This window comes from Theobroma umbraticum, unplaced genomic scaffold, assembly GCF_002168275.2.
Source record: "Theobroma umbraticum cultivar Fairchild unplaced genomic scaffold, ASM216827v3 scaffold_30.0, whole genome shotgun sequence".
Lineage (NCBI taxonomy): Eukaryota > Viridiplantae > Streptophyta > Magnoliopsida > Malvales > Malvaceae > Theobroma > Theobroma umbraticum.
This window is the reverse complement of record NW_018397254.1, coordinates 8745311-8757968: the sequence shown is the minus strand read 5'-3', so window position 1 is coordinate 8757968 and position 12658 is coordinate 8745311. Positions and strand designations below refer to the sequence as shown.

The following is a 12658-nucleotide window of genomic DNA, read 5'->3' as shown; positions in this document are numbered from 1 at the left end:
GTTTTCTTAATGTAACGTGGGTCCTTTCTTATCTCTATTTTAGTATTTTTTTAAAGGGAATTTGGTTCTGTCAAATAACCTTTTTATGGGGCCATTGGGAAACAGCCCTTCAGTTAAATTATAAGCCCACAATCATAAAACAAAGGGTTTTGCTGGGATTCAGAAACAGGCAATCCGCTTCTGTTATTAATTTTACAGTTTGCTGAACATTTATTGCACTGCTAGTATTGCAAACTTCAAGAAGGGCTGTTTGCGTTGACGTTTATCCATTGCCCCCAAAATGTTGGTGGGCGACTTGGTTTTTGACCTTGAAAGCGGGGGCGGCGGGAATCGGGACAAGAAGCAACCAGCCAGTTGTCATCTGCAAGAAGTCCTGTATGATTGCTCTAGTCACGAGTGGCCTTCTGAGAGAATAAAATATTGTACATGTTTGGTTCGGGGAACCGTTATTCCATTTCCTACTACGCTTGATTTACAAAATAATTATTTTAAAAAATAATCATTAAAAAAATCAAAATAATTATTATCAATTTCCTCTGATAATAATTATTCTAGACCTCACAGAATGAATTAAAAAATTTCATATAAAAATATTTTTAATTATTTTGTGAAATTACTATTTTGTATGTAATAAAACTTAATTATAGTATATAAAAACTTTTCATTTTACTCTGTCTTTTCCTCTCTTATCTGCCTCTCTTTTTTTCTCTCCAAATTGTGTCATCCTTCAATGAATCTTTCCATAATTGTGATGATCAACATTTCTATGATTAGATCTGATCATGAGAAATATCGATTCGGTGCTCTAGTAGTTAGATTTGTCTGCAAAGAGTGCCCGACCACCACTCTATTGTGTCGGTCATATTTTGGATAGTTGGTTGATGGAAAGAAAAGAAAAGAAGAAAGAGAAAGATAAAAATAGTGGAAAATAAAATGAAATTAAAAAAAATTATATTAAAGTTATGAATTATTAATATTTTAAATAAATAAAATATTTAAATTTTAAAAATAAAAATAATTAAATTAAAATTAAATAATCATATTAAAGTTTTAATTATAAATTTTTAATATTTTAATAGTTTTAAAAATGAAAATAGAGAAAAATAAATAAACAATCATGTTGAAGTTTTAATTAAAATTTATTATTATTTTAAATACATTATAAAAATTAAATATTTTAAATTAAAAACCTTTATATATATATATATATATATATAAACTTGCATGAAGGAGAGAAAAAGACGTAGAAAACTTTTAGTTTGAAGTTTCATTAGTATTATTCGTTTACTCTATATTTGCTTAAAGACTGTTTAACAAAGTGATCGTCCAGTATCGTCCTTTTTTCACTCTATTTCTATCGACAAACGCTGCTGCAAAACCAGCGTTCGATATTCAATGAATTCAATGGTATTATAATTATAATTATAATTAGCAAGCCAATTCAAATGGCTCTAGAAACTTTAGAGCCGGTGTTATAACCCAAGAGAGAGTGTAAACATTTTTAATCTATATTTAATAAACATTTTACTGCCTTATACCTGTATGAAATTAAAATTGTCTTCATCCGAAAGTGTTTTAAATATTCAACAATCTTTCCTAACAAAGAATTCAAAAATTTGTAACCTATTACTACTCAGAATATAGATTGGATGCATCTTTATATTGTTTTATCTATGAATATAAATAAATTTAATTATTTATGAATTATGTGAATTTTATTTGATAAGTTCTAGAATTTAATTGGTTCAATATCAAGTTAAACTCAAATTGTTTGAGTTGAGTCCAGTAAAGATCAAATTTTATCAAACTTAGATTATAATGATTTGCAAGGTTAATTGAATTTTTAATTTTTAATATTATTTAATATGATATATATATAAATATAAATACATTATTTATTTACTGAGTCCAAAAAAATACATTATTTATTTACATAATTTTCAAGTTTGATTTGAATTTTTATTTATCCTCTAAATTTGGGCTAAACTTTTTTAGTCCAAAAGTTTTAATAGAGAAGGGAAACTCTTGTTGACAACATGATGATCCTCTCCGAGCCCAGAAGAATTGGGTTCTAAGGATGAGTGACCCTTACGTTTGCATCATCGGCACAAATATTGAGCCCTAATAACCATTCAACAAAGACCCAAGTCAGTGGAGTTGACAGTTCACTGGACATCGCCCGTGACATGGCTCTCTGGCTCGGTGGAAAATGGAGGGCGAATGCAATTTCATTGCATGCTCCAAGTTCATGGCGTCGAAGCTTTCGATCAGACGCGGCAGTAGAAGCAATAAAGAGAGCAGCTGAAGAGAAAGTCCCAAATGTGGTGCTATATAACTACCCTTCATTTTCTGGCGCATTCTCCGCTCTCTTCGCTCACCTCTTCCACTCCCGTCTTAGTCTCCCTTGCCTCATCTTGCCTTTCTCCTTCGTTGAACCCCTCAGGTTCTAAATCCGACGTTTAAAATCTCAGGACTCAAAATTATCTAAATATTCATTTACTTATTGATTTTTACAGGGTCGAAGATTTTTATGTTGAAGGACTAGACAAGTGTTATCTTCTCGACTTTGTCGGTCCGAAAGGGTTTGCCTCAAAGCTTTCACAACAATCAATGTGTGAGTAAGTTAAATTCAAATTTTCCTTATTAATTTTCAATAATCATTTCATTTTACAAACTAGATTGACACTGTAATTATTTAAAATCGTAGAGTAATAGCATTTGATCATCGAAAATCAGCACTTCCTCAAATTAACTGTTCCGAGGATCTGAGAGTCACGTTTAATGTCAATCTTGAGAAGAGTAGCTCCATTGCTGTATATGAGTATTTTTCTAGTAAGCTTGCGAATATTATGTCTCTTGATGTAAGTGTGAATGTCATTATTGTATATCTTTGCTGTGCTTTACTAGAGCGATTTGTGTATGTATATACGAGACCTAAAGATTGGGCGTTTGTTTTTAATTTTGCTTAATTCCAATAAGGTGAAGGCTGCCAATTTGTTGAACTCAGAAGATGGAGATCGTGTGGAAACAGTTCTAAAGTATATCGAAGATGCAGATCTTCACAGATGGAGCATAACAGAAATTAAAGCTTTTAGAATTGGACTTGGTGAATGGCGTTCCAAGTTGAATTGCATCACTAATCCATACATGTATAAACAGGTTCGGTGCTCAGAAATTGATCCTTTTCTTTTATTACTGGTTGGACTATGTTTCATTGGTTGAAGACAAACCTTGATCACTTGTCTTATTATGTTTTTTAGATGAAGAAATGGTGTTAAAATTTTCAAAATTTCCATAATTGTTTACCCGGCAGCTCTTAGCTTCTCAGTTGCTAACACTTAGCATGTTTAACTTGCATAATTGGCATTTGAAAGGTGTATGGATGATTATTGTTGAACTCCTCCGATGCTCCTCCCCTCTTTCTTCTCTTCCCTCATCAACACTTTGTTTAATCTTCTGTTTTTATTTTAACTCTGAAGTCTTTTGTCTCTATTGCAGTTACTGGAGATCAGTTCTGCTGATTTGGTTGCCAAGGGAAATCTGTATATTTCCTCTCGCCAGATTGTTGCAAACAAGTTGCTGGATAAGTCGTTTAAAGTTCGCTTGGGCAGAGGATTCTATGGAGAGTGCCTAGTAATGACATATCAAAGCGTTTCAGATAGTCATCCCTGAAATACATATTCTTTTCCTGTCATAAGTGGTTTACTTTTGAGATTTAGGATCCCAGTTATCATTTTCTGAGTTACAGATATGATCAATGAAATCTGTGGAGTTTGTTTTATTTGTTTGACTTATATCGTGTTACATTACATAAGCAGTGTGTGTCTCTTCGCCAAATCTCCCTTGGCCATACCCTTCTCCCTTCTCCCTTCTCCCTTGCCTCTTTTCTCTTTTCTTTTCTGCAATATTCTCTGAGTTAATTTTGCCTTTTACTCTGGTTCTAGGGAGTTAGAGCAGATGGCAACTCTGATTTAAGTGATGAAATTGGCAAGCAACTAAGTCTAAAAAGTGCCACAGCTGGACTAAGGTAATTTGTCTTAGATAAGATCTTTAAGGCTGAAGACTCCCTTCTGAACAAACAAAATTCTCCATGTGGTATCATTAGCTCTTTTCTAATCAAGCTAGATTGATCATGGTCTTAAAGTATATGCATTGATGATGTCAGGCCCATAGGAGCTGTTATATACATGCAACGGAATAATCTTAAGATGTGTCTAAGGAGCACTGATTCTGCAACTGATACATCTGAAGTTGCAAAGGTGGGCATCATAAGTTATGCAATTATAAGTTCATCTTTATTGTATATGACTATTTTGTGATTTTCTTTCCCTCTGTAAACTTGAAGGCATATGGCGGAGGTGGCTGCCCAAGTTCCAGCTCCTTTATAATAAGAATGGATGAGTATAATCAGTGGCGGTCTGTAAACATGTGATGATTATCAAGGTATAAAATGTGTCCTAGAGGCACTCACTTGATAATTATGTAATCTAATAAAATTAAATAGGTAGACGATCTCATCTCCTATATATATTTGTTTGTCTGGACATACATTTTCCCTTTTTGATTTTGGCTAGCTGACATTAGAAAATTCCACTGGAAGTTTCAAATATTTTTGCTTAATCACAAAGAGAACAGCAAACTTTCTTTTGTATTTCATAAAGTATTCCGAAATTGACACTTCTGGTGCTGATGTTGATTTTCTTTGGACATAAACTTGCTCTTTTGTTAAGGAATAAATCCAAAAGAATGCATCTGAATGTTAAGGAAATTTTTTCTTGAACAATATCTTCCATATAACACATAAAACTCTGGTGATGCCTTAATTTTTTTTAACTATACCTTTTGGGTCCTTCTAATTCTGTGGTGTTAAACTCTTGAAAGATTTAACAGGGGAGTGCATTCATTAGTTCACTGGACAACCTTCAACTGCTATTCCCTTGGCTGTTGGACAAGTTGCTAATTCACAATGTTCACCACCTGTGCCCCACCATGTCAAACTTCTATTTTCCATTCCCACCGAGAAGTACAATAGTATTGCCATGAAGGCCACCCCAGCGTCTAGAGCTGCTGAAAGAATGTAATTGTACCTTTGCCACCACTGCTTTCCGTAACGGAAGATGAAAAAGTTGAAAATAGTTCCAACTATAATCCAGGCATTGTAGTTTAGTGGTGTTGCTGGTGGCATCATCCCTGTTGCTCCTAGAAGGACTGGAAGGTTAATTAGGGGAATCCAAGATTGCTTGGGAAATGTCTTGTGCAAGAGCCAAACAATGACAGGTCCTACTGCACCTCCAGCGAAGAACCAATTCATTGCGCGATAGTTTCCTAGAGATCCAAAGATTCGTTTGGGTCCCACCAAACCCCATATAACTGATGCATCGAAGAAGACTCGGTCACCAGGGCATGTCCAGGGACTGTCAGCAGGGAGGAGATCATCGTGGCATATGTTCTCAATAGAGTTCAGCAACCACCATGCTACTGCAAGGTTGATAGTTCCAGCTAGAACCGTTCCTATGAACTATAGATAAGCAGATGAAATTGCAAGAGATGTAAATTGTATCAGCTGCCGTGCATGTAAAGAAAACACTGGAAAACTGAAAAAAAATGTGTGTACAGGATCATCCTCAGATAAGTTATATTAATTATTGAGCTGAAGGCATGGAGTTTTGATGGAAACCATATCATCTGTTAGGTTAAAAAGTATTCATTCTGTTATAATTTGTTTCATACTTTGGACCTGTTTTATTTTTAAATAATTGTTATTGATATTCATAATTTACCAGTACAAAGGGCTTATCACTAGAGAAACAAGATGTCTTTTTATTTGTGACAGCATAGACATCAAAATCTTTTGAACACTCCTTAGTGATACTTTCTTTTATATAAATATTTGACAACAACTATCACCAGCCTTTTGTCTGATATAAGTAAGGTTGATTCCTAGTTTGATCAGAATTTGTTGATATAGAGCTATGCAGTGCTTTTGTTTTTGTTTCTAAACCTTGTACTGATACCTTAATAGTTTATCAAGATCATTTTAGTGGTTTTTAAGACCTTGTTTTCTTGTTTTATTGAGATATTCTTCATAGATAGAAGAAAACGTACCTGTACCAAGAACATGGATCTTGGAGGTATCTTCATGTAGTGTCCCAGCTTGAAATCATTAAGGAAGGAGACTGCTTGAGCCATGCTCATATAACCATAGGTTTTGAAGCATACATTTGCAATAGGTCTTCCTGGATATATGAGACCCATTACATACTCTGTAATAATGTTCAAGCCTGGTGTCTGTCCATGATGAGTGAAAGCATTAATAGAAAAATAGCAGATTCTTCATAGTTAAAGACAAGGTAAAGTTTGCTTAAGTTCCAGATTTATCATAAAGTGTGGAATGTTATCTTGGAACTGTTGAGTTAAAATATTACCAGAGATTTGAGGATTTTAATTTTTCTTAGCTGAAATTTGACATTTTATCTTCTGGGGGTGGACGGAATTTTATTCTATTTTATTGTTCTAAATGAATTGATTACCTGGTTTGTTGTGGCAGTTATGATGCTAATCGGAAGGGTGAAGACGAAGGCCATGGCACCAGCAAAGAGTAGTCCCCACCATGGCATCTGAACCTGGTCTTTCAAGAAGATACAGAGGACAAGCGATACTACAAATGTTGCAGTAAGCAATATGTAAAACCACCAGGAAGGTATGTCCTTGTAATTTTTCATCAACCTTGTATGAATATCCTCCTTTCCCGTGTAAGAAGCACGATACCGGTCATATATCTCCCTGTTGATAATAGTTTGACAATAGTGACTTTTCTGAAGATTTAAATTTCAGAACTTAAGAACACAAAAGGAATTACCATTTTATTTTTCGTTTTTCTTTTTGAATGATTTTACATGTAAAAAAATCTTTGCTTCTGGTACTGTGATCAGAGTTTTCTATATTCCCTGCTTTGTTCTTGCATTTAATATTGAGTATAGTTGGAGGAAAGATTTTTGATTATTGGTTCAATTTTATTTTGGTGCTTATATGGTATACTGGGAAATGGAACATGTAGATAACATTCATATGTTAATGTTCTCATAAAACTACTATTATAACTCAGACAATTCTTGGTATAATCAAAAAAGGAAAATTGAATACCTTTTGAAATGAAATAGACCAATAAAACTATTAGACTATCAAGGATTTATAAATGGTGAATGAAATTTTCACTCCCCAAACTTACTCCCTTCACTCCTGTATCCGTAGCATGGGAGTAAAGGAGGTGAGTGAACGCTGAGAGTGAAATTATTTTGTTGGAAAATTTTTGGTTTTCATTTTATCAAATGTGGTCAGGATTCTTCTTCTTTAAGTTCTAGTATATAAATTTAAAAATAAAGTCTATATGAAGAAGCTTCTAAAAATGATGAGTATAATTTACCTTCCATAGAAGAGGGCCACATGTGTCAGCGTCGATGCAATGGTGGCAAAACCAAACCCGTAAGTGAGAGCAAAGAACATGCTTAGATTAATTCGTCCCTGCTCTTCATACTTCACTAAATCGATTGCAAACTTGTCATTAACGATTGCTGTTATGTCGTACTTTTGACCTTTGGCTGTAAACAAGTGAGATGAGAATATGGGAAATCTGCTAGCATTGTACAAGTCTAGACCCCAATAAGCTACAGGAATTGCTATGTAAATTATCAATACATAGCCTGCAAAAACATTGACAATGGCAAAGAAAGGGCTGATGAGTGGACTGAACAAGAAGGATGCTACAGCAGACCAATCAAGCGTCACGGCTCCTAGTCCAAGTCCCCTCAGACCTGAACCAATTTGCTGGGCGGTAACTGACTTGGAGAAAATCCAGCAGACCCATGAGATGCTGGTAAGGGTCGTGAAGAGGTACCCTGGGACCAGGTACCAGGAGAAGCTGCAAATTAGTACAATGAGGAAGAACTTTGCCCTTGTCATTCGCTGATCATCTTTCTCATGCAAAGCCCTGCAAATTTAGATCAAAGAGTTTACAATTCAGGATACTATCACTTTGCTGACTTTATGTATGTATGCAGGTTTTACATCTGAATAATGAGCATTTCTGCTTTCTTTTTACATGATTGGGTTTTAAACATTGTGCAACGGATTGACTGATAAATTTCTATGATACAGCGCACATGGTCCATGACATGATCAGCATGAAATATGAAGTGCATGACAGTATGAAACTGCTGCATACCATAATTACTGATGTTTTAATGGATCCTCCTATTTTAATTGCTGTAGTTGATGCAGCCACTGGAGGGTTAGAAGTATTAAAGTTTGCTACTTGACAGGGCAATATCATCATTGTCGTGTTAGACTAGTAAGGACTGGCCATTGATTAGTGATTAAGTCAATATCTATCACTAATTTAGTTCTTAAGTTTGTTTCACAATCCCTCCTACAGAGCTTAATTAGACGCTTATCAACCATTGTTTGGGTGTTTCCTTTTCTTTTTCCTCAACCAAAGGCTTGGGTTTAACCACCATCTTACTTTCCACATATGGTAAGCCAATACATAAATTTGTTTTAAGTTCCCTGGAGGCCAAAACATTGAGTGAACCTCTGAAAGTGCTATTAAGGTCTAAAAAACACACTACTAATTTTCCATTTTGCTGACCTAATTGTAAATTCTTACAGCAGAAGTCATGGAAGGCGTCTGTATGTTTTTTGGCACAAAAAGAGAAAAGGTATTACACCAAGATTTGAACCTAATAATTCTATGCTGACTTCCATCTTTAAAATTTCAACTATCTTACCTATATAGCTGCCACTTGTTTATGAGTTCACATGTGATATGAGTAACCACATGGGCCAAAAAGAAAAGAAAATCCAAGAAAAAGGTTCAACTAGCCACTCTCACTGTGTTATTATTTGATGCAAACTAAAACTATGCTTCTTGGGTCGCCATCGCCATCGCCATCTTTTCTTAATGAACTTGTAAAGTCTCACTTAAACATGTGTTCATATTCTAAAAACAAGCCATGTCTGCAAAGTGTCATCACCCTAATTCATCCTCTTAACTCGTAACAATTGCATGGCTGATAAAAATATAAATAGAGAAAGGGTAAAAACAAGCTTGGTCGAGACTTGTGAGTAAACCCTTTTGCTTTGGTTTTGAGCAATGGGCTGATAAAGCATGGAGCAGCTCACGCGTGGGCGCCGCAAGAGAGTCCCATCTCATGTGACCCATGAGCATCTTTGACGGTGCAACCATTGACTCTTACAATAGTGACACATCAGATGAAAACAAAAAGCAATACTTAAATAAAAGGACAAAAGACTGGCAAGTGGACGCTAAGCGATGACACTATTACTCCATGCCTTGAATGACGGACCCAACCCAGTCGAGATTCCGTCGATGTCCACTTTGGTCTTGCTCTGTGAGCGCTGTACTCTGTAGATTCTGACAGTTCACATAGTGTTCGTTTGTTCTTTTTCTAACCCCTAATTCAAGTTTCTCTCTGTCAAGTTAAAACGAACACTAACAAATAAATATGCCAGTAGTAATTTTTTAGAATTAATTTATGATTTTGCAAAATTTTAATTGTTTAATTACAACTGACCCAAAACTTTTTAAGTAGTATAGAATAAGGAGTAAATGACTTTAGGTGTCAAAGTCAGACTGGTGTTTTACAGGCTTTGGTGAGTTCGACTCGTTATTGAAGAAACTGATTTCGTGTGAAAACTAACTCAGGATCTGTCAAAGTGAAAAAAAACTGTGGCACAGTGAGTCCGGCCTCTGAGAGCATGAGAAGGTAGAATTTAGGAAGGTACCTGAAAAGTGACACTTGCACCAAGGTGCTAGGCCACCACATGTGCGCCGGCTCCACCACATACTTCCTTAGCAGCCCAGCCCAGCCATATCCGAGCACCTGCATCCCGACCCCACCATAATGACCAATCCAAAGATTAACAATAGCACTAGCACTAGTCATAAACAATAATTTCATTTTGAAACTTATAGCTATAGGAGCATCTTGCTTGCCATCTAAGATTATCCAGCTTAATTATTGACAAGCTAGGCAACGATATGGCAACAATCTAACCACCAACTAATAATAATTACAAAGTGGAGTGACTTTTCCTCTAGACATTTGAATTACTTTTCTTGCATTTGCAAAAGAAGAATCAAACTTTATCTGCCAGAAATTAAGAAGCTAGCTAGCTACTTACCTGGGTGGTGATAATGAGAAGCCAACTGGCCAAGAACGATATGCTCCGACCATAAAAGGCTTTGATAATATTAACTATGCCAACTGCGTAAGCAGAACCATTCCCAAAAGCACTTCCAGCATTTGCAAAAATACAGATGAGAACATGCTCTTTCATGTTAAATGAGCCAGGGTTCAAAGAAAACAGTTTGGACCCAAAACCTGGAATTTTAAACTGGGTCTTGGGCAAAGCGGAGGCCATGAAGTGGCCTACGGGAAGTGTGGCAACTTGCACCGTGATTTGAGTTATGATTAGAGGCTCTGTTCTGTAAGAGAAGAACTGGTTGAGAAAAGAGAGGAGGGCGCAGGATAAAATGCCCAAGAACCACATCCTGAAGGTCCATACTGGCAGGGTCGGGTCGTCGGTGTTGGTCACGGTTAGCCTGACTTGTTCAATGGGGGAGATGTCTTCGTTGTCGTAGTTTTCTTCGTTGGCTACATGTTTTTCAGGGTCGGAAGGTTTGGTGCTGGGATGAGGGGCCTGTATTTCCATAGAGCTCATGCTGGAGGCTTTGTGTAGTGAGAGATGGGCTAAGGCTTAAAAGGATTCTATTTATTGAACATGTGAATAGCGTATACGGAATAAATATATTGGGATTATGCCAAGCGCATATATCCATATAATATAATATAAGGGTATCGTTTCCTTTTCTTAAAAAAAGACAATAAAGAATTTGGGGTGCCTTGAACTTGGCACAGAGAACCATTCTGATTGTTAATTATTGGTTGATAAAAAGAAAGAAAGAAAAGTGTGGGAAATGCCAATGCATTATGCATGTCGGCCTTGGACTTAAGTGGTGCTAATAAAACGCAGTGTGAATCCTTTTTGGCTGATGGGTTCAAATATCTCTTACTCCATTTTTAACGGCTTCAATCTCAGGTTTCAATCTAACGAAATAGAAAGGTAAGTTTTAATTTGATTAAAATTTGAAAGACTTTTTTTCTTGGACTAATATATAATTTTTATTTTTTTGTAATTTCCAACAGGTCACTTTGCTTGCCATTCTATCAAATTGGCCAGCGCAACCATGATCTGCCAAGATATGCACAAGCACTAGTGACAACTCCATAGCTTATATCTTTGCAAATTGAAGAAAATTCTTTTTAATTTAGCTAAAAATTATCAAACAAGGTGCTGATAATCCCAACCCAACCACCTAACTAGTAATGACAAAAGCAAGTACCAAGCTGCAATTTTAGAATAATATACAGGGTTGATTACCTGAGTGGTGGTGATCAGAAGCCAACCAGCCAGGAATGATATACTCCGACCATAAAAGGCTTTGATGATAGTAACAATACCAACTGCATAAGCAGAACCACTTCCAAATGCACTTCCTGCATTTGCGAAGATGGATATAAGAACGTGCTCTTTCATGTTGAAAGGACCTGGGTTCAAAGAAAACTTTCTGGACCCTAGACCGGGCAGCTTGAACTGTGCCCTGGGAAGCACAGCAGCCATGAAACGGCCTATGGGAAGTGTGGCTACCTGGACTGTGATTTGGGTTATGATAAGTGGTTCTGTCCTATAGGCAAAGAACTGATTGAGAAAAGAGAGAAGGGCGCATGATAACAGTCCCAAAACCCACATTCGGAAGGTCCATACAGGGAGGGTCGGATCATCGGTGTTGGTTACAGTTAGCCGGACTTCTTCGATAGGTGAGAGCTCGTCGTCGTTGGAGTTTGCCCCGTTGATCACACGCTTTTCAGGGTCCAAGGTGGTGGCAGTAGGGGCTTGTACTTCAAGGGAGCTCATGATGAAGAGTAATGTTGGTCGTTGGGAGATAGGTCCAGTAGGAAGGACATAGGAGGCTTTTTATTGCATGAGGAAATGGACTTTCCGTGAAAACGGGCCAAAATTAATAAATTATGAGTCAATTTTTATGACGAATCACCCATGTAAGTGTAAAGTGACATAAGGTATTTAAGTTTCAAGTTGATTGACCGATCACCTTAAACAGGGTGTAATAAGATTTGAAAGGTAAAAGTTGGATTCCCATAATTCATGTAGGGTTCTCGAACCCACTTGTACGTTCTAGTAATAAATTATAGCCACTCGTTTACATTTCGTGGGGATAAACCCTAAAGCATTGTTTCTAGTCTTGAGCCTTGACTCATGATACTGAAGTTGGAAGTCGCAGTTAATTAGCACGAAATGGCAGGATCATGACAGCTCATGATGACTTTCCACATTAATTAGTAGCAATCAATGTTTATCAATTCAATTTAGTTGTTGTCAGACACCGGCCAATTACCAGCAAGCTTAATCGGACGCGTTGAGGACGGAAACAGAATTGTCACTATGCTTTAATTGATCCACGTAAACTAAATATATACATATCTGATATAAAAGTGTCCTTAATTTGCCTCATTATGGAAATTGCGGTTTGGTTGGATTGAGGGGTATAGGGATCAAACCA

The 12658-nt window shown here is 36.4% G+C and overlaps 2 protein-coding genes across 5 annotated transcripts; one reads left to right on the top strand and one right to left on the bottom strand.

Moving 5' to 3' along the window:
• The first annotated feature begins 2074 nt into the window (after window positions 1–2074).
• Window positions 2075–5029, top strand: LOC110421312 (heat shock protein). 3 transcript variants are annotated; one of them, XM_021435061.2, is made up of 9 exons: window positions 2075–2443; window positions 2517–2618; window positions 2708–2861; window positions 2986–3159; window positions 3499–3633; window positions 3945–4027; window positions 4166–4259; window positions 4346–4443; window positions 4882–5020. In XM_021435061.2, the coding sequence occupies exons 1-8, from the start codon at window positions 2187–2189 to the stop codon at window positions 4430–4432; spliced, it is 1086 nt and encodes a 361-aa protein (XP_021290736.1). In that variant the 5' UTR covers window positions 2075–2186; the 3' UTR covers window positions 4433–4443; window positions 4882–5020. The 3 variants fall into 3 exon arrangements, with proteins under 3 accessions (XP_021290736.1, XP_021290669.1, XP_021290592.1); XM_021434994.2 differs by having other exon boundaries at window positions 2077–2443; window positions 2980–3159; window positions 4891–5029; XM_021434917.2 differs by having other exon boundaries at window positions 2079–2443; window positions 2980–3159.
• Window positions 4754–12006, bottom strand: OPT4 (oligopeptide transporter 4). Of its 2 annotated transcripts, none has more exons than XM_021434722.2 (6): window positions 11461–12006; window positions 9802–9899; window positions 7424–7987; window positions 6531–6783; window positions 6106–6288; window positions 4754–5518 (listed from the first exon to the last, which is right to left on the bottom strand). In XM_021434722.2, exons 1-6 carry the CDS (start codon window positions 11992–11994, stop codon window positions 4904–4906), a joined length of 2247 nt encoding a protein of 748 aa, XP_021290397.1. In that variant the 5' UTR covers window positions 11995–12006; the 3' UTR covers window positions 4754–4903. The 2 variants fall into 2 exon arrangements, with proteins under 2 accessions (XP_021290397.1, XP_021290478.2); XM_021434803.2 differs by lacking the exon at window positions 11461–12006 and adding an exon at window positions 10201–10927.
• Window positions 12007–12658: the final 652 nt, after the last annotated feature.